The 27262-nt window shown below is 41.2% G+C and overlaps 1 protein-coding gene across 1 annotated transcript in view; it reads left to right on the top strand.

Annotated features, from left to right (window-relative positions):
* LOC120800465 (protein sidekick-1-like) overlaps positions 1 to 27262 on the top strand; it is a 240610-nt gene that overhangs the window by 123678 nt on the left and 89670 nt on the right. The window contains exons 7-8 of the mRNA XM_040146590.1: positions 20018 to 20044; positions 26845 to 26947. Coding sequence (XP_040002524.1) covers positions 20018 to 20044; positions 26845 to 26947 — 130 coding nt within the window. The remainder of the gene's footprint in view (positions 1 to 20017; positions 20045 to 26844; positions 26948 to 27262) is intronic.

Genomic DNA, 27262 nt, shown 5'->3' with positions numbered 1-27262 from the left:
GAGAGAGCGGGAGCGAGCGGGGCAAGGAGGGGCTGAGCGAATCAATGCGATGCGGACAGCAAGTATAATGCGCACATTTCGAAATGAGGATAGGTAAGTACACCTGTCCTCTATACCATGCCACTGAACACACAGAACAGCACTGTGTATGCTACTGTACTACTGTCGTATATTACAGTACATTGTATATCAGTAGTTACAATAACTTACAGTAACAGTTCATTTCGTACTGAAAAACCATTCACATCATGTTTTTGCAGATTTACTAGACAACTGCTGGAGGAAGAAGACAGCTGTTCACCCCAGAGCAGGGAGAGTACATGGTAGACATCAGAGCCGACAATAGTATACCCCTACGACAACTGCAACAGCACATCATTACTGATAACATAGCATTCAGCAACGTCCATTCGGTGAGCTTATCTGCGCTGAGCTGTCTCCTGAAAAGACATCACCTACGCATGAAGCAGCTAAACAGGGTACCGTCTGAGCACAACTCTGACAGAGTGCAACAGCTGCACTATGAATATGTGCAAGTAAGCTATGCTGTTCTCTCATTGGTACTGTGTTCCAGGATACTGTTCAACACGGTATTGTATGACAATATGTCTATTCATACTGTAATACAATACTGTAATGTTTTGTCTTGCCTGTTGCCTGAGTGATGGGGCTACTGTAGATGTTGCTGCAGCGGGCCACGAGTTCCTTTACATTGGACCAGAGCAGTCCAGGTTTGTTGTGGTCTGGGACAATGCAAGTTTCCACTGGGCTGCTCTGGTACACAATTGGTTCATTGACCACCCGCGATTTTCTGTACTTCACCTGCCACCATGCTCTCCAGTCCTCAGTCCAACTGAAGAGTTCTTTTCAGCATGGCATTACAAGGCCTATGATCGGGGACCCCACCAACGCATACCCCTTTTCCAGTCAAAGGAGGAGGCCCGTGGTCACATTGTCGCTGTAGCATGCCAGGGCTGGAGATGTCGCTCCAGAGGGTTCCTCCCCTGCTGTCTGGCCAGAGTGAACAATGCTTCTGATGTTGATGATGTGCTGTGGCCAGACCCAGAGCGGAGACAGGATGCACCCTAATTTTTCCTTTAGTCTACAGTAACAATCCCATTTTTGTTATCTTCTATTACAGTATATACTGCATGTGTTGTCTGTTATTGGTGATGCCAAAAAATAAAACATTCCCCTTGTATTTTTTCTTTATAGTGTATATGTACTGATTTTGCATACATAGCCTATATATTTGTGAAAATAAATGTATGTATGAATACTATGATCAACTTCTACAGAAGTCTGTTGTGCCTTGCTCCCTGAAATTGCAAAAGACACAAGTTAGTAGAGATTCCCATTTATCGAATCAGTGCATAGTTGGCATGTAGAAAGGGCCATTCATTTGATGTTGTGATGCAAAAATACCATTTTGACAAGAGTTAGGGTTTGGTGTGTTACGTTTTGACCAAATGAGCCATAGTTTCAGTGTCTAAACACTGGTAAAAGAAAAAAAAAAAAGGGGTTATGACAGATATCACCATAGGTTTGCTGACAGGAAATTTCAGGGGGAAAAAATCTATTTTGTGCTAATGAGATTAAATTATAGTGAACTCAAGTGATGAGCAATTCACTAGGTTAACTGACACAAGAAAACATCTGAATGAACTCAGGCAAATTGTGGTTTTTGTTCGTCTGTAACTCCTCTTAGTTGTTTTTTTTTTTCTGTCCTATCTCCTTCTCCTTCCATTTCTCCTCTCTTTTCTCTTTTCCATTCTATTAAGCAGCCTGTGCAGGATCTGACGCCTGATGTTCGTAGCTGTCAGTCAAATTGTCTATTTCTAAAAATGTTGTCTTTCTATTCATAAATTCACTAGAATAAATGAGATACCTATTTTCTATTCTCCCCCTTTTCTTACTTTGATTCGAATGTTGTGCTCAACTGAGAAGAACAAGTGAGAAAGAGGAGTCTTAGAGAAAGACACAGAAAGAAAGAATTAATGAAGTGAGTCATGCGTGCAGACTGAGGATATGACCGGCAACCTGTTAATGTGAGGACTACTGGAGAAGAAAACTCTTTGTATGTTTCGTTTCCACAAGTCGGACGCACACACTCACAAACACACGCAAGCACAGGCATTAACAGTTAAGATACAGTCACATTTGTACGATCTGTCAAATTCATATTGTGTCACTTTTGTCTGTCAAACTCTGTCTTTTGGCTAGTCTACAAAGGCTGTAAGAGCCGAGAAAAGTGGTACACGGCGAGCTGTATGACCTGCCTACTTGACATATCCATTATCTGCATGTCCCTGACCACTTTCCTGTAAGTGTGGCCTAGACTGCTGAAAATGAAAAGTACTAACTGTCATCTGTGGTTGAGCTGGAAAAGCTACAGCTGATAGCAGCTCAGCAGCTTGGTGAGAGGTCACACACTGTAATCACTGTAAGTACAGTCTGCCTCTGAAATAAACAGCTCCTGGAGCTTTTTGTCACTGCCGACAATGTATGGTGTTACTGAAGACACTTTCAGTCAGTCATCACTGCAAACTGAACATGAGAGATTGGACAGAAGTTGGAATTTAAATGTTCACAGAAGATCATGTGCCGTACAAGGCATCCAAAAATAACAAGTCATCACAGCAACTCGTGGGAGGGAGGGTCAGACTCGGAGTGCAGGTGTGGTCATTTACTTACGGTATACACGTGTTTGATTCAGTGAGTGCGTGTGTTTGCAGTAGAGAAAAACAGTTCTAATGGCCTCAGGGTATTTCTGTTAGTGACAGGAGATGAGGATCCCTACTCCAATTAATTAAGCTCCGTGCCTACCTGATATAATTTCTCCCTCTCTTTCCCTCTTTAATACACACACATTCATACATCCACACAAACTTCAGCCTGTCAGTCAAAACAGCAGTCTCCCTGTTGCCCAGAAGAGTGCGTGCATGTCTGTGTGCTTCTCTTCAGTTCGCAGCAGTGGAGGTCTTTGTAGATTTGTACTTCAGACCATTAAAGCAGCAAAATAGCCCAAAAGAGGGCACTCGCTGGAGGGAGGCTCACGCACACACAGACGTGCAAATGTACACACGTGTAAAAGATATATGCCCGGAAACACTCTTAGCATATCTGGGCATTATCAAAGACGGAACTTCACTGAATAAAGAAATGAGACAAAACGGCTTGAGCCGTCAGACACCCCGAGATAAGAACCGCGATAAATATAATCCCATGTATGTGAATCTCAAATATGGCAGGAGAGCAGAGGGTATGCAGGGTAGACAGGAGAAGAAGAACATGAAGGGAGGATTTGAGAAGAAAGAGTGGGTAAGGGGAATGTGGCAGGCACATATTTGCTGATATAATTACTGTAGCACTTTAAATGCAATCTCAGCTATGGGCTCAATAGTTGATCAGCTGCCTTTATCTTTTCTATGGAGAAGACAGCAATGTCACGCCTGTTAATGATTGCTGAACTGGAAAAAAGGGCTTCAGCATACATAGAGGCACTGCGTGCAGAGTGGTTCCTTTTAAAAGAGTACTCCAAGAGTATTTTACTTCCATAAAGTTGGGAGACTTGCAAGACACAGATTTTTTTTCCGATTTATGCAGTAGAGGCCAAGATGTCCTGACTTTTAGTCCCTAAATTTAATTTATAGCATTTTTTTTTTTTTTTTTTTTTTTTTGCGAGACCATCTTTTTGTGAAACCCTCGTTAATGCTCACATCTTTCCATGACCAGTATGTAACACAGGCTGTCTCTTATATATCTGCATTCTCCAAACCAGCTGAGGTGACATTGGTGACCTCACTCAGGACATTTCTCAGACTTGACAAAAAAAAGCATCCTCCGGAACAACGGAAGATTTTTTTGCAACTCTTTTCATAGGCTGAGTAGCACTTTCACTGAATAGTGAACTGATCTTCAGGGTTGCAGACAACATGCATCTGAGCTTTTTCATGTCAATTTGGGCGACTTGTGTGTGCATCCCTGGATTTTGATGAATAAAATCTGTTAAAATTCTCTACATACTGTTCCTCCGTAATTACTGTATGGCAGGAGTGAATGCAAACTCCTGCCAACAAAATTCTAGAAATAAGTTGTCTTGAGCACAAGAAGGTTTGAAGTTCTTTTGAAAATTTCAAGCTCAGCTTTGATGTTTCATAGTTCTGCACAGTCTAAAATTTAAAACTCAGCCTTGAATCTTCATAGTTCTGCATAGTAATGATTTCACTTATAAATTTGATTCTGCTGAAAAAAGGAACAAAGGCGATCGGTAGGCAGTTTTTTTCCCAGGTGCTGTATACAGTGATGTAGTTGAATAGAGCGCAAATAGAGAGAAGAGAAATCACGACAAGACGAGGCAGTGAAGGAGGAGTAACACAGAAGGGAGTGCTGAAAAGAGAGCTTAGGGACGGATTGGCTCCATGTGCATAAATGCATTGAAAGACAACCTTAAATCCTTTCATAACCCTAATCATTGTATGTGTGTTTTGGGGAAGGTGTGGGAGTCTGAGTTTGATTACCTTAGCCTGGTGATTGGAGGAGAGTCCGTCTGAGTTTGATTACGCCTCCTGTCGGAGACTCCCCTGGTGTCTGCCATTTTATGTAACACGATTTCTTCCGTTTATTCTCTTTCTCCCCTGCCTCCATCAAGCGGGGCTTGTCGCCCTGCGGCCCTTAGAAGTGACGGAGTGGCCTTTGTCAGGAGCTGAAGAATAGACTCGTGTAGCATCTGACTCAGCTGACCTCGTGATAACCCTGACACACACGCAGAGTCGCATACACACTCAGGGTGTCTTTTAGGAAAGGAGATATGACAGCAGAGAGGCGATAAGAGAAAAATCAATAGTATGTTTTGGAACATTAAAACAGAATATAGCACATGGCACAAAAGTTACTATTCCTTTAGAAAGCTTTTAAGAATGCATGGTTTGAAGAATTTGACAAACACTGAAACCTGTTTGTGTTTGTATGCTTGGCGACAACGTTTGTATTGTTATTTTTGTGCACGTCTGTTTTGGTTTCATTTGTTTCTTCCTCTAATCATCTTCCCTCCCTTCCAGATGTTTCCTTTCCACATCACTGACTCTTAAATGAGAGCCTGCCGTGGATCTTTCTGTGTACGTGTGTGACTGTGTGTGTGTGTGCGTGTGTGCGTGTGTGTGTGTGTGCGCGTGTGTGTGTCTTTGCTCCAGGTCCCATCCCAGTTGTTCTTTGGTGCGTCTAATTGGAGGTATTTTAGTGTCCCTGGAGAGAGAGAGAGTGAGTGATTATGTGTTTGTGGGGCAGAATCTATGTGGTCTGTGTGCATGCACATATTTGCATGTGTGTGTGTGTGTGTGTGAGGCGTGCATTGTAGTGTTGCAGACCCTGACACCTGCCAGCCCTCATTTAAAACCTTAAATTTAGGATTAGAGAATCTCCTGTATCCCTCTGTGCAGTCAGGTTGTGTCCAGCGCTGCAGCTCTCATCATGCGCTCAAGGTGGTTTGCATTTTGCTGCATCATGCCTTGGTAGGTTTCGAGGAACACCATAGAAACCTCTCTAAACAACATGGCAACATAATGATCTGTGTCACAATCAGCTTCAGTTTGCTCTACATGAATAGACAGTCTGCAGCTTCTAATGTTGGCTAGGGAATATGTCCCAAGAGGTTTTAGTCAAACCAGTGAGAGAAGAATGCCGACAGAAGTGGAGTCACCCTGGTGACCCATAAAAACAGAACAAATGCCAAATTGGAGGCTGTGTAGCAACTCCCCACCCCTGATCTGAGCACAGGTGTATGCACTGAACAGTGACACTTTTTTTTTTTTTTTTCTCAAATGACTGCTCTTAATTAATTACCAGCAGAATCTATGGCAGTGTTTGGAAGCAGCTGCTAATATTCTGTATTTAACAGCAAGATAAAAATAGCTCAAAGATTTCATAGATATGCTCAGGTGTCGTCTGTTAGACTATTGTCATATTTGCTAACAGGGGCTTTCCTGTATAGAGTATGCTTTTGGTGGGTGCTAAACTGTAGGTGCTCTCAGATTAGAATAGTACATGTTAATATGATATTAATCATAGTAATGACATTTTTCAAGTACTTGGGTTTGTGTAACCACAATCAGAGTCCCAAAATGAACAAAAATGCCACTTGGTCTACCTGTTAGTAATTGAGTTTATTTGCACTCATTGTTGATCGAAGACACAACCCTGAAGCTGAGTAACAATTGCACACTGAAGAAAAGCATAGCCAAAGCATCTTCATGCTGAACTTAAAAAGTGAATACCGCATCAAAGGAGCAATCTGATAGACTTGGGTATGCAAACCATTTTTGTACTTTTTGGACTCATATTTAGTGTTAAAAACCATTTGTTGTTTAATCAATTAGTCAATCAGCGGAAAATTAATCTGCAAATATTTTGATAACTGATTAATTGTGCCAAATATTGCTAAAAAATCAAAAGATTCAATAGTTGTAGTTTATCTGATGTGGGGGATTTGCAGCTTTCTCTGTTATGTCACGTAAATTGAATATATTTGGGTTTTTGGACAGCTGGATGAACAAAAGACATTTGAAGGTTTTGAGAAATTGTAATGTACCTTTTTTTTTTGGTTTTTGCTTTTTTGGGACAATTTATGGATTACATGATTAAGAATTATTGATATTTGTATTCTTACCCATGGTCTGTTTTTAGTTGATACACAGCACTCTGATCAGAGCAGGTGTCATGTCTGACGCATGTCTGACGCTGACAGAAGAGTTTCAGTGAAAGCAACAGGCATTGTTCGGCAAGCACTGAAACTTATTTTGGTCCTGATATTTCTGTATGCTGTTGTTTTAAAACAACCAGATATAGCACTTGCTGCACAACACAGATTTAAACAGGTTCTTTTGAAAATTGAGTTTGGTGACAAAAGAAGACACCACATGGGCTTCAGACACTGCAGTGTGTGCAGGCTTACTTGCCAAATATTTTTGCACAGCAGCCCACATTTTGCGACCATCTGTGATTGCTTTCAAATATCACAAACAGTTAGGTCCATAAGTATTTGGACAGTGACACAATTTTCGTAATTTTGCCTCTGTACACCACAACAATGGATTTGGAATGAAGCCATGAGGATGTGATTGAAGGGTAGACTTTCAGCTTCAATTCAAGGGGTTTTAAAAAAATGTTGCATTAACCGTTTAGGATTTACAGCCATTTTTATACATAGTCCCTCATTTTCAGAGGCTCAAAAGTAACTGAAAAAACCAACAGAATTATAATTAGATTATTTTTTAATACTTGGATGAAAATCCTTTGCAGTCAAATACTGCCTGAAGTCTGGAACCCATGGACATCACCAATGCTGAATTTCCTCCCTTGAGATGTTTTGCTAGGCCTTTACAACAGCTTCCATTAGTTGCTCCTTGTTTGTGGGTCTCCCTGCCCTCAGTTTTGTCTTCAGTAAGTGAAAAGCCTGCTCAGGTGGGTTGAGGTCAGGTGACCGACTTGGCCATTGAAGAATATTCTACTTCTTTACTTTGAGAAAGTCTCGGGTTGCCTTCACAGTTTGTTATGGGTAATTATCCATCTGTATTGTGAATCACCATCCTGCAGCATTTGGCAGAATCTGAGCAGATAGTATAGTCATATACACTTCGGAATTTATCCTGCTACTTTTATCAGCAGTCACATCATGATACGCCTACCTCCTCGAGAGTGTTCTTGACCTGACTAGATGTTGTGAAGGGGTTTTTCTTCGCCGAGGAAAGAATTCTGTAGTCGTCCACTTTAGTTGTCTTCCGTGGTCTTCCAGGCCTTTTGGTGTTGCCGAGCTCACCAGTGCATTCCTTCTTTTTATGAATATACCAAATCGTTGATTTGACCACTCCTAAAGTTTCTGATATCCGTCTGATAGGTTTGTTTTGTTTCTTCAGCCTAATGATGGCCTCCTTCATTTGCATTAACACTCTTTGGACAGCATATGGGGAGTTCTCATGAACAGCTACCAAATGCAAATTCAACACTAGGAATCAACTCTAGACCTTTTATCTGCTTAATTTGTCATGAATTAATGGGAAGGCAGGCCACACCTGACCATGAAACTGATCAATTGTCAATTGTCCAATTACTTTTGAGCCTCTGAGGGACTATGGAAAAATGGCTAATGTAATATTTTTGTTCAACCTCTTGAATTAAAGCTGAAAGTCTACACTTCAATCACATCTTGATGGTTTTGTTTTAAATCCATTGTGGTGGTGTACAGAGGCAAAAACACAAAGATTCTGTGTCACTGTCCAAATACTTATGGACCTAACTGTAGCTTGATGTATTCATTTGGATGAAAGCTTCACTTTTCCTTTTGTGGTTCATTAAGGAAATAAACCTTTTTGTCAGTTGTCGGTGGACTAAAATGGATTAAATCCATTAGATCCATGACTCTTGTCTATTTACAGTGCATTAAAGCAAGCATATGTGGTTTTTCATATAACATCACAGGGCACACTTTCTTCATAGGCCTTTGGCATTGAATATCAAGTTTGTATAGTTTAAATGTGGGGCACTTGATTAAATACGTAGAATTTCTGAAATTAATTAGTGTGTTAAACAGTTACATAATTCTTTTTATGCTTTGAAGAAACTCTGATCAAGCCTTTTGAAGTAGAGATTACGTAGGAGGTCTGTATTCAGGTTGTCCAAAGACCAGTTATGTAGATAACAGTTGTGAGGGTCACTTAACAGAATCACTGGTGCACTTAATTGCACCTAAACCTTGAAGAATGGCTGCTTGTTTGCTGGACTCTCACAGTGTTTTTCTAACATGCATATACTGTATCTATAACCTTGTGCCTGCTAAGGTAATTTGAAAGATCTAACCTTGTGTGAGGACACATTAGGACTACACTGATCTCTTTTGTATTGTAAGTCTGATCATTTGAAGTCTACAGATGTGGAACACACACATGCACGATCAGACAAATAGGCACTAATACTCAGTGGTTTTGTTAAAGAGGCTTGGCTAATGAATCAGTGCTTTGATTAATTCCTGCTACAACTGGTTGTGTCTGGAATTATTATATTCAATATTTCAGTTGCAAAGGGATCAGACTTCTCTCTACTGATCTCCTCTCTCTGTATGTTTCCTCTGTCTCTCTCATTTCTTTCTCTCTCATTCCCTTCTCTCGTTCTCTCTGTGTAATGAGGCTTCTCTGTGGTTCTATAATTAAAACCCCAGTGTACAGACAGAGAGATGGAGCGATGGAAGGACAGACAGGAGACTCGCTCATGGTCTGCGTTAGTATGACAAGCGAACTGTGTGTCTCTGTGTGTGCATGCTCTACTTGTTCCACCTAGTTATGGAATTAATTGCAAGTGTGTTTTACAGCATGATGAAAAAGATTTAGACGCATGTCCATGTATACGGCTTTGAAGACGAACACCCACTCAAACTGTCTTCAAATTCTCTTCCATTAATGAATAAAATAGTCAGTAGACAAAAAGGAGACAACAAAAAGGCAAGTAGTGAGAGAGGTGTCCAGTAGGAGAGGAAACAGGCCAAAAGCCACAGACGGTGGATGTAACAAGTTTCTAGGAATCAATGAACAAGCAGAGGCTGTGGAGGTGAACAGGCCAGAGAACAGGATTGGAGAGAAGTAGAGGAAGAGGTGACAGTGAAAGTCTGAAAGTTTTAGTCTGACACAGGTTTCTGCCAGTGTTGTTTACTTCAGGGTATTCAGGGCACCATGGTGTATGAATTGTCATTCGTATGTGAGCAGTGTTTGAGCTTGGATTGTACGGAAGTCGGTCAAGAGAAAATAATAAATGATTAGATTACCTTAATTAATCCCTAATAATAGTATTATTATTAGGGGGACAATAAACAACACTGTAAAAACTGTACAGTGAGTACTACGAACTTATGAGAACTGATATTAGAAATATAATTTTGTACATGTAACTTATAGCTTTTGATTATTTCAAACAAAAGAGCACTTTTAGGAAATTATAAAATCCTATGGATAAAAAATATGGTGATAAAATCAGACCAATTTGTTGTAGTGATATTAGCTACATTAAGCACGATTGTTTATTGACCATCGGATCATCACTCTATTGGTCTTTTTAAACACCAACATACGCAATCCTCGATAACTTTCTAAGACAGCAGCTTGCTAGGTAACAGCCAGTAGATCATTTGGTAGTTTGGCTAACTCACAATAAATGCTGATACATCTTCTACAATCTAAAACACGAGAAGCCTTCTAACAGCATTGATTCAGAGCTTGATTTTATTGGAGACAGTTGGGTGCAGGGAGGTTATAGTTAGGAGACAATTTATGTTATAATTTATGTTCAGTGGTGCAAAGGCACGCTCTGGCTCGAACCCTTTGTGAGTGTTTGTTTGTGCGTGCATCAGTAAGTCATGCAGCAATAAGAAAATGAAGCAGATGGAAGAGTTTCCTATGTTGATATGTTTGTTCAGTCGTTAAGTACAGCAACTTCTACAAGAACAAGCAGGAGGATGAAGGAATGTGTTGTTATTGCGGAGGATGTAGGCGGAAACATAGTTGATGTACAATCAAGACTGACTAATGCACCTCTCCAGGCAAATACAGGGTAAGGATACCAGCTCACCTCCTTTAAGGAGCTGAAATGTACGAGTACACACGAAACACACACAAGATGCTGAATGATATGTCAAGTGTGCAGATAAGTAGCATGGCGCTCGTTGTTTTAATGATCCTGTCAGTCACACAACTGTCCTTTTTGCCACCTCGCTATAAACCCTGCAACCCAAGACAGTGTGTCGGTCATTGAGCCTGCATGAACATTAATTTTCTGAATAGGAGTTTCATTCCATCTAAGGCCATGTTGGATGGAGTGTTCGTACGTTTTTTCCACTGTGGTCACTAGTGGTGCTTTTCTTGATACTCATTACTGTATGAAAATACTTGAGGTTCCATGATTCCAAACCTAAAAAACCTAACGGGATACGCTGTTCATATGTCAGCTCGTATTAACACACTCTGGCTATATTCAGGCTTTTCATAAACAGTTTTTGGAGGATGCGTGGGAATACAGTCATTGTCAATGTTTTTCAGGTCGTCCTGCTGGGTGTAATAGGTTATTAGAGTAGCCGGGCCACTTAGCCGATGTTAATTTGAAGCAATAGATGTGGAAGAGAAAAAGTGAGATTGTGGGGAAAACGGAGCTGGTGAATGATGGGGACCAGGCCGCTAAGGAAAGATTGGCTAGACGGAAGAGAGGAAAGATAAAGAATGGGTAAATAGGAGAAGATTTGATGAGGTGCTGAGGAAGGGGAATATGTTTAATGGCAGAGGGAAGGCAGCAAAGAGAGAGCGGATCGTGTGTCAGTGGTTGGTGCCAAGATGAGACCAGATGGGAATTAGTGGGGGTGATACTGACAAACTCAGGTACTGGAATACTGTATATATTAATAACTAGTAGAGATGTCACTATTTGTTTGAAATTGTACAATACAAACTATTGTACAATTGTGAGAAAAGATTAAATATTCTTTTAGCAATGATCTGTCTCAATTCAAAAGTCACACTAAATAAATACAACAAGCCGTCTCTTATCTTCCAGCTGGGGTTGTTCATAAAATTCACTGTCGCTGTGATCTGTTGCATGCTTTGTTGCGCTGAGGAAACAAGGTTGTTAATGCAAAATGAGGGAACGTACTACATACTGAAGAGATAATTGTGATACAAAGCCCTCACAAAAATAATGTGAGGAGGGATTTTGGATTTGGCAGTATAGATTGAAAAATTGTGGATAAAGGTTAGGCTGTTTGCTGCCTTCTGAAAAAATAACCGACAAAACAGTAACATTACCACAACAAACAAATCTGAAGTCACCTGTTAGCTGTGAGGTACAAGTGAACAAAACTAATTCATTCTAGAGTGTATTTTACAATTTGGCCACATGGAATGCTTTTTTGAAAAAGGGCCCCTCATATATAATCCCTACTTATGCTTTAGGAAACAGTTTCAAAGTAGGTTACATAATACATACATACATACATACATACATACATACATAATGCAGACTATACAAACAAAAACATTCAGCATTTTGATTGAGCCTGACAGTTCATTCTTGACCTTGGAAAGAAGTTGACAAAACAGTCTCAGACCTCTTGCTCGCTTTTTCCTGCGTTTTCGGCGGTATAACTTTTAAGCCAAACAACAAGTCCCTGTAGCTTTGTCATTTACACATATTGAGATTTATCGACCCAGTAATGTTTTGCATTCTCACACCCATAAGCACACGAATTCACATATACAAAACACTTCTGCCCATGCACACATAGATCCCATCAGTTCATTAGCTTCTATATGTTGAGCTGACACCATGGTCTGAAAGACTCTGTGGGTGGGGCCTTTTACTGTGCTGTCTTCATTTAATAAAGCCTTGCTAAAATACAGCCACGTTTCACACCCATTTACTAATTTACACTCACAGTTATACGAAAGTGTGTTTGTGTTTGTGTGTGTGTGTGTCTGTTTGTTTGCGTGTGTTTGTCCTCTTGTCCCCTGCGCTATCAGTGTGTACACTAGGACATTAGGCAGTGTTTTTTATCAGGGTTTTAGGGCGAATGAAGTACTTGCTAAGAATTACTGAAAAAAGAAGAGATAAAACGAGAAGGGAGATGAGGCCGAGCAGAGGAGAGACAAGGACAGAGAGGGATCGGGTACCAGAGAAAGTCAAAGAAAAAGAGCCGAGCACTGAGCAAGTGCGAAATTGGGAAAGCTTTCTGAGCGATAGAGATGGATAGGGAGGAAAAAAGAGAGAGTGTAAAAGTTGAAGATTGAGAGGGGATGCTGAAAACAGGAATAGATCAACAGGACTTTTAATCCAAAAATAGCTTCCGCCCTTCTCCTCCTTCCTCTTCATTCCTACTTACCTCCCAGCCCCTCCCTCCTCCCCTGTCTGGTTGTTTGGAGTGATTGAAGAAAAGAGGAGATATGTGTTCACGTATACTACACACACACTCGCATACTGCAGTGTTTGTGCTCGTGGACATATCGTGGTCCACAGACAGATAAATGATGTCTATTACCAGACCATGCTGTCCGGAGCCAGGCGGAACAGCTGCAGCCAGATCTCACTGATCTATCACTGTTCTAATGAATCTGTTATAGCCAGGCCCAACCAATCAATCTCTGAGCCACTAAATCAATTAAGCCATTAATCAGACAAAGACCCTAACTGTTCTTGTCCCAATGAGTGATCTCTTTACATATGTACATAAACATAAAGACACAGGCACAAACACACTTACACTATACATGCAGACATTAAGTCATGAAGTGTGATGTAGGCATGCGATCTGCTGTTCTTTGTTTCAGCAACACAGGACACAATTTAAAACGGCTTCGTTTGCCGCTAAATAGCATATTTTCACAAGAGGCACAGCTAATTGAAATACTCATCACATTCACGAAAATCAGAAAATATTTGCAAGTGTGACACTGCAGAATGCTTTGAGTGATAGTACCAAATTATTTGCAGATTTTTCCTGTTTCCTGTATTTGGAATTAGTATTTAATCAGTATGAGAATATTCACTTTTGAAATGAGAGGATTTTACAGTTTTATTTCTGTTTTATATCATTGTAAATGGACTATTTGGGGGTTTTGGATTGTTGGACTGACAAAAGGGGTCACCTTGGGGTGCGGACATTTTGTGCTATTTTCTGACTTCTTGTAGACTAATGGGTATGACACAATGATTGATCCTAGTCTTAAAATGATTTCTCTGTGACGACTCTTATGACCAAGTTGGACTGAGTCTGTTTCAATCTCATCTTGTTTAGATTTAGCGTTTAGATTTTTTTTTCCCTTTCCCTTTCCTAGGTGGATTGCATTATAAAATAGCAAGGCAAACTTGAGAATTCATCTTCTCTCAGGACTTAATTGTTGGCCTAATGATGCAAATGTATTCATAGCCTCACTATTGCCCAATATGTTGTCCTCTGTATTCACTCAGAAAACTCAAAATTTGCTCCTATCTGGCTGCAAAGGCTATAAAAAAGTCTGTGTATGTTGGTGGTAACAGTTGTTTCTGTATGTGAGGAGTGTCTAGTCTTTGTAGGTTTGAATAATCCCATTTATTGCCCCCTTGTCAGTCTGTAACTTTAACTGTTGTGCCGTGTGTATTGTGATATTTGATGTGATTGGGTCTATGTGCGTCTTGTCTTTGCAGTGATGTTGACTGAAATGTTGTCCTGTTGCCCACTGTACAGGAATCCAGCAGCCTAGCTGTGTGGTCGTTAAAGTGAATTGAATGTATTTGAATCGAGGTCTGTTACCCACCTAGACACCTATAGTAACAACAGTCCTAAAAGTTAATTGTATGCCAAACTGTGCGAAACTGGTTTTAATAAAGTCTCGGTTACAATCTGTGTCAGATTGTACAATGTCAGTTTCAAAGCATTTCGGTGGTGAGATGAATGCCTGCTACAATAAAAACAGATAGAAAAAAGCAAATGCAAATGCACTGACATGTCAACAATTCACTTTCATGATTTGAAAATGTAGCAAAGCAATAAACAAGCTTCGGCCTTAGCATTGGCAGGTCTTCAAACCAATCAAGGCCAAGGAAAAGACAGCAACATGACATGTACATTTTACTAAGTGTGTTTGAGGTAAGCGTTTTAGCAGTAGTGTTATGTTGGCTCACCAGTGTGTTCTGTATCATTTCATGTTGTATTCTGATAGCTAGAGTCACATTGTGGTATTTTGGAACTCTATTGATGCAGCCTGTCTTTGGTCACCAAAGCTCTAAATCAACCGTCAGTTGATGTGTATGGGTCTCACCAATTATGACTGCAGACCAAAAATTTCAGCGTGTTTCTCTCACAATGGCCAATATGAGTGTAGAAAAGCCGAAAATCGCATAAAATGGGCCTTAACTGCAAAAACAATTGATAATAAAAAGAATTCAAACTTACAGCCCTTAAGGATATAGTTTATACACTCAGTGAGGGCTTCGTAAAAGGGAGTTTCCCAAAGGGGATCAGTAAACAGTGTTCTCAGTACAGTGTTCATATTTTTTATTATGCTCCAAAGACAGTGAGTTTGTGAGAGGGTTTCTTAACCTTCAAGGAGGTGCCCAAGGAAATGCCAGGACGTGTTACCCTCCATCGATCTGTCACATTCCTCCAGGCCTTGCCCCTTCACTTGCTGGTGTGTAGTTAATGAACGGACTGTGTCAAAAGCAGAAACTACACGGGGAGCAGTGAACGCTGGAATACCACTTGTTTCTAAAGGAGGCACTTAAATTCAGTATTCTCTTAAATATTAGCCGTATTTGCTTATGCTGAGGGTCTCTTAGACACAGTTCTACCAGTCTTTGGGACAGAGAGAAACGATAGGAGAGAGGTAGAGCGATAAAAGCAGAGAAACGGCGACAATGAAGAAGGAGTGTGAGATAGGGGATTACCCTGCAGCATTCTGGATGAAGAAGAGAAAAAAGGGAAGGGAACAGTCTGATTTAGCAACAATGCATCTCCTGTTCTTGTCTCTCGTGGTCCTTTTTCCATCTGGTATTTCACTCTGAGGTGGTGGGTACAGGACAGGGGAACACACACACATAACTGCACCACGTTACTGCCTTGACAAGCCACACCTTTTGATGTAAACTCTCCCCTGTCTTAGATTTGTCTTCCATCCCTCACTTGACTTTTAATATTCTTGAGTTTCTCCTGCAGGATCAGAGGCTTCCTATTTTCTCTCTCTGTGTCATATCAGAGGAGCAAATGTACGGAGGAAACACTCTTCTTTTGAATTGGAAATTATGTCTCTTTTTTTAATGCCATCATTAGGCTCACAGTATGAATTGAACCTCTACATCTATTTGTTTGTTGTTGTTTTTTCACAATTCCCTTGAACTTCTGTTGTCTTTTTTTGAGGCTGAATGTTGTTTATCACTTTCAATTGCACATTTTTATTCATCAAATCATTTCTGCGCTCTTTGTTCGACTCTTGAGGTGATAAGAGGTTATATTTAACAAGGGATTGGTTGTTTTTTATCTCAAGTACACATTTGAGTGCTGGCATCTGTTTGGGCACAAAAAAAACCTAAAGTCTAAAGAGATGGGATATGAAGAAAGGAGAGTACAAATTAAGTAAGGGAAGAAAGAATAAGAGAAAGAAGACGTGGCCAAGAGAGAGACCTGAGGAGAAAAGCAGGGATAAATTAACCTTTTTTTTTTTTAGACGGTGAGCAAAGAGAATGTCAAAACCTGGTGACATTTGGGATTCCATACGAGGATGATTGACACCAACTTTTACCTCTACATATATGGGAGACTGGGCTCTGCATACTGGTTGTGTGCAGGGGGGCATGATTGACATGGTAAATTGGAAAGGTCAACTGGTACTAGTGGTTGGTTCAGACAGGCAGACAGCAGGAAGATGTAACCTTCCCAGAGTCCACATTTATGAGAATCTGAGCAAAAGGTAAGCTTTGGCTAAAATACAGGGGGTTGAAAAGTGTAGGGTTGTATGAAAACCAAAATTTAATATGTAGACCTATAAACTGCTGTTTATATGCTGTATATAAATGATAGCTCTCCTCAATTCTGGTCAGATTTATAAAGTGAGACAGACTACTGGGTGCAAGGAGAGGATGCATACGGACTACGAAAATCCTATCATCTGGGTCCGTCAGGAATTGCTCTGAGATCTGGGGTCAACTCTCCAGCCATCTTATTATGTTACTGGACGCAACTTTGTGTGTATGTGTGTGTGTGTGTGTGTGTGTGTGTGTGTGTGTGTGTGTGTGTGTGTGTGTGTGTGTGTGTGTGTGTGTGTGTGTGTGAGGTTGTGCGCGCACGTCTCTCTGTGCATGTGTCAGGATTGGAAATGGGAATGTTACATTTGTATAGCCATTGATATGAATTTCAAATAGTTGTGTGTGTGTGTGTGTGTGTGTGTGTGTGTGTGTGTGTGTGTGTGTGTGTGTGTGTGTGTGTGTGTGTGTGTTTTAGAGTGAGAAACAGGAACGGAGAGAAGGGAGAGTGAGATTGACAGGGTAAATTAGAATGGTAAGGGTTTTAAGGTTGAACTCTGGGTTTAAAACAGCTAAGAGTGAGAAAGAAAAGACCCAAACATGTTGCTCAAAAAAAATTATTCTTTTGCTTGGGGAATGTGACAGTGGAAGTGGGTGGATGGGAAGAACGAAGCAAAGCTAAGCAGGAGAATAGATTGTCACCAAGGGCGAGGGGTGTCTGGTTGTATGTAGATGGAGAGTAGAGAGGAAGGAAGGCCCGGCAGGTCCGTTTGTGTGTCGTAAGGTGGGAGGAGTGAGCCATGGAGGATGTGGAGGTGCGGCAGCAAATAGGTGATCCGCAACTTAGGACCGAAGGGTCGGCACCTGCGCAGGTCAGCTTGGGAAGTAACACAGTGAAGCATGACACACATAACAACAACCTTTACACACACAAAAGGACAGGTACAGAATGCAGGATGGTTGTATTGAAAAGCCAGCAAGACACACAAATACTGTACTCATTCCCTGGTGTACCCAGACACATAGACAGCCAGAAGTGCAAAAATATACACACACACACACAGTGGCAAGCAGACACAGAGGACATGGTGACCTGCTTGTTTGTAGGTCCTCCAGGCACTGAATACACAATAGTGAATTCATGAATACAAATCATACTCAAGGCTGAAACACACTTAGGCACACGCTAATATTTTCACATAAGATCAAACTGTATTTTAAACACATCACATTAATATCAACCATGATACTGAGTGGTGGCCTGTTTTATATCAACACAGGGCTAAGAGATGGACCAGGAAGGCATCGTTCACCTGTGCTACAATAGTTACATGTTATCTGCTGTGAAATGCACAACAATAAACACACTGATTAAGACGACATGATCCGAGGCATTTCAGAGGATTCGGAAAACAATGAGGGAAGTGAAACTTCCTGGAAAATGTGTATAGTGGATTCAGCCCTATGAACATCAGATGCTTTGTTATGTTGTGAACACACACACACAGTCTCGCTCACGCTCTCTCTGTTGTTCCCTGATGTCCCCATTGTTTCTCTGTTCCCATTTGAAACTGAAGATGATTCGGTATGACTCATCATTTGAATACACACACAGAATTGTATGCCCCTCAGACCAAAGTCTGCATGTTTCTTTTTGTGTCTGATTACATTTATGTGTGTGCTGACCCCCTTTCAGACTTTCCACAATAATAGACTTCCCAGTCCTGCTACTGAACAGCACAAACTGTGCTCTTGTTAAAATTGGTGTCTTTAGGTGTGTTTACAATAGGTCTGGGCATTGTTTTTTTCGATACTATTGCCCGAGTTTAAGTGCTAATATCAAAACAATACTTTTTTCAGTACCTGAAGAAATATATTGTACATACACTCCCAGTGAAGACAATTAGAACGCCCCCCTTTTTCCAGTTAATTTTAGCATTTCAAGTCCAGTGAATAAACTTGAATGGTACAAAGGTAAGCAGTAAACTGCCCAAGGTAAGAAAGAAGGTTTAGGTCACCAAAAGCTGAAAAATCATGTAAATTTCATAGAAGACAGGGCTTTTCAGGGTTTAAGCAGTTAAAGCCTTAAAAGTTAATGCAAACCATTCCTACAGCTGCCCCAACTGTTGTTGATCACTTATGAACCCTCTGTCTGTACAAAGGCAGTGTGGAAAGTTTAGATTGAATTTAGTTCATCAAGAAGTTTCCATGATTCCTTGTTTTTAAAATCTCCAACTGTTTATTTTTTCAATGCCTTCATTCCAGAAACAGAGACATTACATTATGTAAATGTAAATAACAACTGGACCCAGCTAAACCCAATGCTTTCTTATACAACAGCCATGCAATACATACTAGCAGACATAAGAGAACTGTGTCTTACTAAAATAGAGTCTGAAATTGGTAAAAATGTGATTTGAAATCTGAAACTACACTACAAAATGACCAGATACTGGATGCCATATTTCAGTACTTTACAGTCTTCAATACTCAGTGCTACGGCCCAATTTTGGTCGGTACCAACAAGTTTTGAGGTTCCATACACAGCTTTAGTCCAGATTACAGATTAATTTCCGACAGAAATGATGAAGAAATCTGAACTTTTTAACTGTTTATTCTTCTGAATTTTCCTCTCTCTGCTCCTTTAGCTCTTCTCTTCCTCGTTAACTGGCTTGCTCAGCCTTCGCCGCTTTTCTCATACAGTGTGTGTGTGTGTGTGTGTGTGTGACTGTGTGTGTGTGTGTGTGTGTGCGTGCGCGTGTCTGTTGCATATACTGAGTGAACTTTGCACTGATGCTGATGTGCTACGTCAGAATCTAAATTAAGACTCTTATGCACCTTTTTCACCACACATACTCCCGCGGACTCAAACACATACACACAAACACACACCCAGTATTCAAGTGTTGAGTGAGTGGCTTACTGGCTGAATAGGAGCGTGAAGGGGTAGTGTATTGATAGATGAATAGTGAATGTAGATTTTCTGCCAGTAGAATGTCAATGCCATAATTTTCTCACAGCCTACAGTCTTGCTACCACCAGACTTATATGAAATACAGGGAGAAAGGCAGAGCGCGGAAGACAGGGGGAGAAGAAAAGAGTGAATGAGAGAGACAAAATTTGGTAGCTGGCAGTTGATGGATGGGCTGCAAACAGCTCATCTTCTTCTGGACTCCATGATAACATGGCGTTCTCTCTTCCTCCCTCTCATCCATTTTCTCTCTCTAGCTTTTTGTCTGTGTTTGTTTTTTTCGTCCTTCTCAGAGAAGGAGTCTCCTCTTCCTATTTGCCTCCTCAACTCTGAGACACCCTAGAGATACTGATTTATAAAAGCCTGTATTTTCCTTTGCTTCGTTTTATGTGTATTTGCTAAATGTGTCTTTTTGCTGCACCAAAGGGAAACAATTGAAATCTAAATTATATCTCTGCTGTCCCCCCCCACCTCCTTTCTCCCCTTTTCATCCCACTTCTTTTCATCTCATCCTCTCTGGCTGATGGACAGTTGGCAAGAAGAACCGTGGGTCAACAGGTAAAGAACCCATTTAAATTTACATTATCTTCCCTGCTCTTTCACTCTGGCTCCCTCTTCCTAAACAGAGACAAATATTGCTGTGACTCTTCGCTCCAACCCGAAGGTCAAAGCTGAGTGCTGCTCAGCTAAGTGCTCTGATAAGGTCACATTGGAAGCAGTGGTAGGTACATGCTGTAAAAGATGTTCCGCTAGTGGGGTTGCAGTGTTTCTGCCTCATAGCTAGTAAGGAAAACCTACAGCTGGCCACCTTAAACCTCAAGATCGGTCTGCTGTAGGCCTGTATCTATTGGGAAATACAGTAAAATAATCTGATGGCTTGCAGCAGTGGTTGCTAAACTTTTTAGAAAACCAGGACTGCACGGTTCCCCCTTCAATACGTATATGCAGTGTCTTTGCTGGCTAAAGAGTGGTGTTTTGGCTCAAGTGTCTTGAGCTTACATGACACCGTTACCACATGTGAGAATTTTTCCCTGCAGATGAGATACTCTGGTGTGAGACACAATTTATGAAAAGCCATAAGCCCAGTAGCTTTCACTTATTTTTTTGACTTACATACATTTTAAGACATAGTATAAAAATTCAACTGATGTAAATGTCTCTTCCTTTTTTTAATGTGGCAAAATGTTAAAATGTAGGCCTACAGTAAATATACACCCGGAAAAAATGAAAAATCAGTCTTGCAGAACCCTTTGCCTGTCTTTTAGACACCCCAGGGTGTCACATCACGCACTGGTTTACAGTGTGGGTGCAGCGGCACGGATATTTCTCTTGATCTATTCAGCACAGGATGTCTGGTCCTAAAATGTGTTTGAAATAGTCTATTTACTGACTTGGCAGGTGCAGAACATTTATTATGCAGTGCAAGTTCTACAAGGAAAGCTTTAGTTGTGTGTCAGTCGCCTGCTGCTGGCTAGCATCATCAGTATGGCAACCGCAAATGAGAAGCGACAGCTGAAGTCATTTTAGATCTCCATTTTGAAGTATTATGTTTTCCCCTGTAAATTATAGTAGCACTGATTTAGGACTAGATCAGACAAAACCTGAGGCCTGACGTCGTTTAATTCAGGTTTAGTCAGCAGACTCATGTGGAACTGATAATTAAGTCAGTGTTGATATGTAGCGTCTAGGCTCTGACCTCATCACTCTCCACAATGAAACACTACGTTCAGCACAGCAGGGAGTGGGGAGTGACGACGACAACTTCAAGGGGAGCTTTGACTCAGAGCCTACAGGGGGATGCTGGGGTGGAGGTGGGGCGTTTGAAGTGCTATATGAACAGTAACAGGGGCAGCAGGTGACAGCACAGCTTTCAGCTTTCAGGTGTGTGCAGAGAGTGAGCAGCCACCACATTAAAGGCATGTATCAATGGATATATATACGCAGTGGGTAAACTCTCTCCGGTGCCAGTCCTTCTTCCTTCTTGCTGCAGAGTCACACGGGACCAAAGCAGCTGCAAACTCCGTAAGAGTCTTTTATCTGTGCTGATATGCAACCGCTGAGTCACAGGGATCACAGAGTGCTAAAGGCCCTGCTATAATGTGCCTTCATTGGCACATACTGCTATAATTACTTTTGTGCTGTATTGATATATTGTATATTTGTCCTTCTAGACCACTAACCATGTGCAAATGTGTGAGTGCCGTAATTTTTTCTCTAAAAGTTATGCCAGTGAGTCATTGTCAAAAGCGGATGATTTTCAGAATTAATGAGGGGTATCTTAGTTTTCCCCACTGTACCAAAACGTTTGCAGGCATGAAGCAATTGCACACACCCTTATCAGTGCAGTGATGATGAAATGTTACCTCATTATGTCGTTTTGGGTCAAGCAGCCAAAACGCCGCAACTAATATAATACTCAAAATGAATCAAATAATCATTGAGCACTCCTGAGAGCTTAAATCCCGCTCTGCCTCTCCATTACTGCTACGTGTTTCTTGTTTATTCTTTCTCTTTCTGTCCAATCCCTCCATCTCCTCCTTCCATCACTTGTGTGGCGCGATGTCAGAGATAGATAGAAGGTTTGGCAGCTGAAGGAAGAGATGAATATTTAAAATTGGGCATCTTTCTCTGTCCTCTTACTGCTTCCTATTGTCTGTCTCTCTCCCCTTGGGGCTGTGTGTGTGTGTGTGTGTGTGTGTGTGTGTGTGTGTGTGTGTGTGTGTGTGTGTGTGTGTGTGTGTGTGTGTGTGTGTGTGTGTGTGTGTGTGTGTGGTGTGTGTGTGCGTGTGCGTGCGTGCGTGTCAGGTCTTGGCTTGTGGTTTCATATTGGTATTCTAAGGCAAGAGTAGTCAGACGATGACACTTAGCTGTCAGCATGAAGCATTAATGAGTGCAGTGACACACACAAACACTCACCCCACTCTCACACAGATGCACAACGGAGGCAAAACGGAGTAGCAAATGATCACCACCTTCTTCCCTTTTATTTTTGTACACTCCTCCAAAAAAACTCTTTAAAATATTTTTAAAAAGCTAATTTTCGGTAACTTCTCATTTCCAATAACCTTTCTTTCCACCATTCTTTCCCTTGTTTTGCTTTCTCTCTCAAAATCTCATTCTCTTACTCTCTCTTAAACTCTCATGTTGTGTGTACGGCCTCAGTGTGATATGTGTTAGTTGGCTGTGAAACCTGCATACACGTATCTGACAACTCTATTAATACACAGTCGGCTAACACCAGCCTCTTCCTGTGAGCATTTGTGGGCGTGTGTGTGTGTGTGTGTGTGTGTGTTAGTGTGTGTGTGTGTCTGTGTCTGTGTGCGTGTGTGCGTGCAAAGAGCGATGTGTGTGTCTTCACCCCTCATCCAATCCCTCTGCTCTCTAGGTCTTTGCAGAGATTTGTCTCAGTGCATTAAAACTCTCAGATTTACAGTCATAGAAAGATCATACAAACACGCACACACACACACACACACTGGCCTACTCACTGACACTATAGGGAGTTTGGAGTGACTGACAGATTTAATAGGAGAACAAGCTGTAATCTGAGAGAATCCATTCAAAGAGGGATTACATTCTAATCTATGGATGGAATAGTCTTTCATCTCTATCTCCCTCTCTCCCTCTCTCTGTGTGTGTCTTTGTCAACTCTCTCGCTCTCTATTTATCCATCTCTATCTCTTTCCTGCCCTAAAGCTACACCAATCCTTTTACCAGCCCTGTTTTTGTTTTTTCGGTTTTTTTTTTTATCGTTCCCATCCTTGATTTAATTTGGGATTTTTCGGCTTCCATCTGAAGGTCGCGCACACGCTGCACACACACACACGCACACACACATACGTAAACACACACACACACACACACACACACACACACACGTACTCACACATGCGTGCATACTCTCACACAGCTGTGTCACCTCAGCAGCACTTTACTGTCGATCAGCAATGATTCCACTGATGAGAGTATTTGTACCATTGCAATGCGTCAGTGATTCCACATCCACATGTGCACACACACATAAACTTGCAGAATTTATGCTTTTTTTCTTCCGTATCATCAATTTTGATTTATTTTTAAACTGCTTTAACAGCTCCTGTTTTTCTATCACCTCTCTTTCTTTAATGAATCCCTACAGTTCTGATATTGCTTCGTTATACTACAACCCCACAATTTTTTCTCCCCTTCTTCCCGCCATCATTCCTACTCTCCCTCTCTCTGCCACATGGTGTTTCTCATTTGCTAAATGAGGAATCCACTAGAGTTAGATTAAACTTGTGGACACTTTGTAAAATCTTTACAGGGAGCCTTTTAGCTGCCACAGCTGCCAATATGAATATTTCTCCTTGTCTAAGTTGAGGAAGATTAATTTAATAATCCTTGTTTAAACAAAAAGGAGGAGATAAGAGGATGATAGGGAATAAGGGAGGGGAGATAGGCAGTAGGGAATGAGAGATACAGATGAGATGAAATGATAGAGATTTCCTCAGAGAAAAAGGATGTTAGACACGCTGACAGAGAAAAAAGAAGCGCGCAGATCACACAACCATATGGCATTATGCTCTCGCCTCTACTTCTACCATCATGTCTGTCACTCCAGGAAGAAGAAGACCATCTGCACAGCTCCCTCTCGTTTTCCCTCTATCTCCCCCCTCCGAGCCCTTTTCTCTTTCCTCCATGTTCTCCTTTGTCCTACCGGTTTTTGCCTGCTGTCCTGATTAGTCTTTTCACTCCCCTCAGACACACAGCTTAAGTTAACAGGTTGGGTCCACATCCCCCTCTGCTCATTATCTGCGGCTGCTGCTGCCATTAAGGCTGCGATGATGGCTACTAGTCCCTGCCTGACCTCTGCTTCCCACAGTGGACAGCTAATGGATACTCTACTCTTGCTCTCTCTGCTTCTACTCATGCCTGTCCATTGTCTCCTTGTCTCTATCTGTCTCCCAATCCTGCTATCCATCTTTAGTTCTTACCTTTCCAATTGTAACACATTATACAAGATGTTACTCTGCACAAGGAAATTAAAGACAAAACGGTTGTGTGCGTGTGGGCGGGCGCGTGTATGTTTGTGTGTTTCTGTGTGTGTGTGTTTGCGCGTGCTATCATTTGCCCGTCTGCCTGTACCCAGATGTCTTACGCCCCGTGACAGTGGAATATGACTTTTCAGCTCTTGCTCTCTGATTAAAAAAAGAGAAGAGAGAGAAAGAGAAAGAGGAATAAAGAGCAGAGTCAATTACCACCTTTTCCTCCTTCCCTTCAAAGGGGAGATCAAAGCTGCTCCTCGCCTCTCCCTGCCTTCCCTTCATACCCCCCTACCTCCAACTCCTATCAGAGCTAGCCTGTTAATTTGTAGTCCCTACTCCTCCTTTATTGGAAATCTACATATTCATTGGTTATACAGTGTATCAATGAGAAACCCAATGATGTACATACACATCCACACACATACCCATAACAATGGTATGTAGGCTTCACACATTCTGGAAAACATTTCTAAACATTTTTTCTATGTACCTTTCCTACAGTTTTTATACTTATTTTTGTTACACATTTCAAACTGATAACATTGTGTCCTTCTCTTATGAGAGGCCATTCACACCATAAATCACACTCAAACAAACAATTATAATGTTGCACATACGCTACCATACTCTCCCACACACCTTTCAGGCCATAAATCATTCTTCACACACTCACACCACTGTGCTCTTTTCTAAGCACTATTATTGTAACTCACACACACCATCAAACTGTCTCCAATACATCATTATACCCTGGTAGTGTATTTCTGACAGAACAGTGGTGTGTTTGACAAAGAATGATATTGTTTATAAGGAATAATTGTGTGTGTGTGTGTGTGTGTGTGTGTGTGTGTGTGTGTGTGTGTGTGTGTGTGTGTGTGTGTGTGTGTGTGTGTGTGTGTGTGTGTGTGTGTGTGTGTGTGTGTGTGTGTGTGTGTGTGTAAAATATAGAATATATATAGACAATATAGAGACGATAGTAATGTAGAAATAGTAGAAAGAATTCTAGAGGCCACATTCAAACCCTCCTCCTCCATTTCAGTCAGACTCTGACACGCAAACATCTGTTCTCAATCACATATACTGTCATTCTGTCTTATACACCGTTAGGCACTTACTATTATCCTCTCTTATATGCCATCATTCTGTCACATTCTATCCTCTAATTCTCCTCCACATTTACCTAAATGCCCTATACTGTCAAGATATTGTATAAATACTTCTTGGGTATCTGCACTTCTTGAAAGGTCTTAAAAATGCTCTTAAAAAGCATTCAATTCAGTTGCCTTTTAAAAGGTCTTGAATTCCCTTTACAAAAGCCTCAAATATTTTCCCTTAACTTTTGGGAGCTATTACACACCCACAAAATAAAAGTGGGACAGTTTGAATCAGCACAATCAGACCTTCGCAAGCGCTGTCAGTTTAATTGGTTGATCCATCCAGAAACCGCTATTTGTACACAGTTGTATTAACCTTGTACGTTCTTAACTCGCACTATACGTTTCGGTCATTCCTTTTGCACACCCTAAAGGCTTCAGTTTTCAAACTGTACAATTTGATTGACCAGTTGCAACACGGTTGCTCACACTGAATGGGAGCCCAGCTGTGTTGATAATTCCAATATAGTTTTGTTTTTTTGTTTTTTTTATGTACTAGATAACCGCATCCTCAAAAAGGTTGACAAAGGGGAAAAAGTACTGAACAGAAAGTAAGACCGAAAAAAAAAGGAGAAGAATATTGATCCACAGGTGGCTGTTAGATGCAGACGATTTGGTCCATCTGTTTTGCATCTGTTTTGCAGTTCTCTTTATCTGCATCACACAGACACGGCACAGTCTCAGTCGAGTCTGCAGTTTTAGTCTCAACATGTACATTGCTACCCCAGTAATATTAAAATACGCTCACTACAGTTTGTATCAGATCTTTTGACAGCAGCTCGTTAGGAAATCGGATCCTGGAACTGCTCAAACTACAAGACGTCTGACCAACATTTCTGACATGGCAGAAATCCATCCCATCATCCAACAGCCAGATTGTTTCAAATCTAAACTCTCTTCTAAAAGAGCATGAACAACGAGTTTAGGGTTGAAATCTGGCTCAATGTCTTCAGTGTGGCAGTGTAAAACAATGTACTCAATGACTCTGCATATGCAGTAGTTGTGTGTGTTAGAATAAATAATGTGGTCAGTAGAAGAGAGTAAGCTAGTGCATGTATAAACGAGTATAGCAGTGTGTGTGTGCACCTATTTTGATTCATGTCTGAGATTATGCTGCTGTGTGTGCACAAGTGTGATTTATGAGCTAAACTGTCTCTCATATTTTCTCTCTCTGTCACAGATCCTGAGTCAGAGCTTGTGGCGCCAACGATTGTGATTGGACCTAAAGACACAACAGTGGTAGCAGGGAGCGAGGCTACACTGGAGTGCATCGCTAATGCCAGGTGAATTTCTTTTGTGTGCATGCACAAACACACAGACACACACACACACACACACACACACACACACACACACACACACACACACACACACACACACACACACACACACACACAAATGCACACAAGCATGAACAATTCCTTTCTTGCTAGACAGCACTGTTTTCTTCCAGGGCAATTAGAGGACACGGCATAAACTGATAGCTCAGCAAGTCTCTTCCCCCAGTATAAGTTCGCAGATACACTGACACACACAAACACACACATGCACACACACTAGTACCAAGTTAACTTAAGCAGAAGTTGGATCAAAGTCCC

The sequence above is a fragment of the Xiphias gladius genome, chromosome 15, assembly GCF_016859285.1.
Source record: "Xiphias gladius isolate SHS-SW01 ecotype Sanya breed wild chromosome 15, ASM1685928v1, whole genome shotgun sequence".
Lineage (NCBI taxonomy): Eukaryota > Metazoa > Chordata > Actinopteri > Istiophoriformes > Xiphiidae > Xiphias > Xiphias gladius.
Note: the sequence above shows the minus strand (reverse complement) of the source record. Positions and strands in the feature narration are given on the sequence as shown.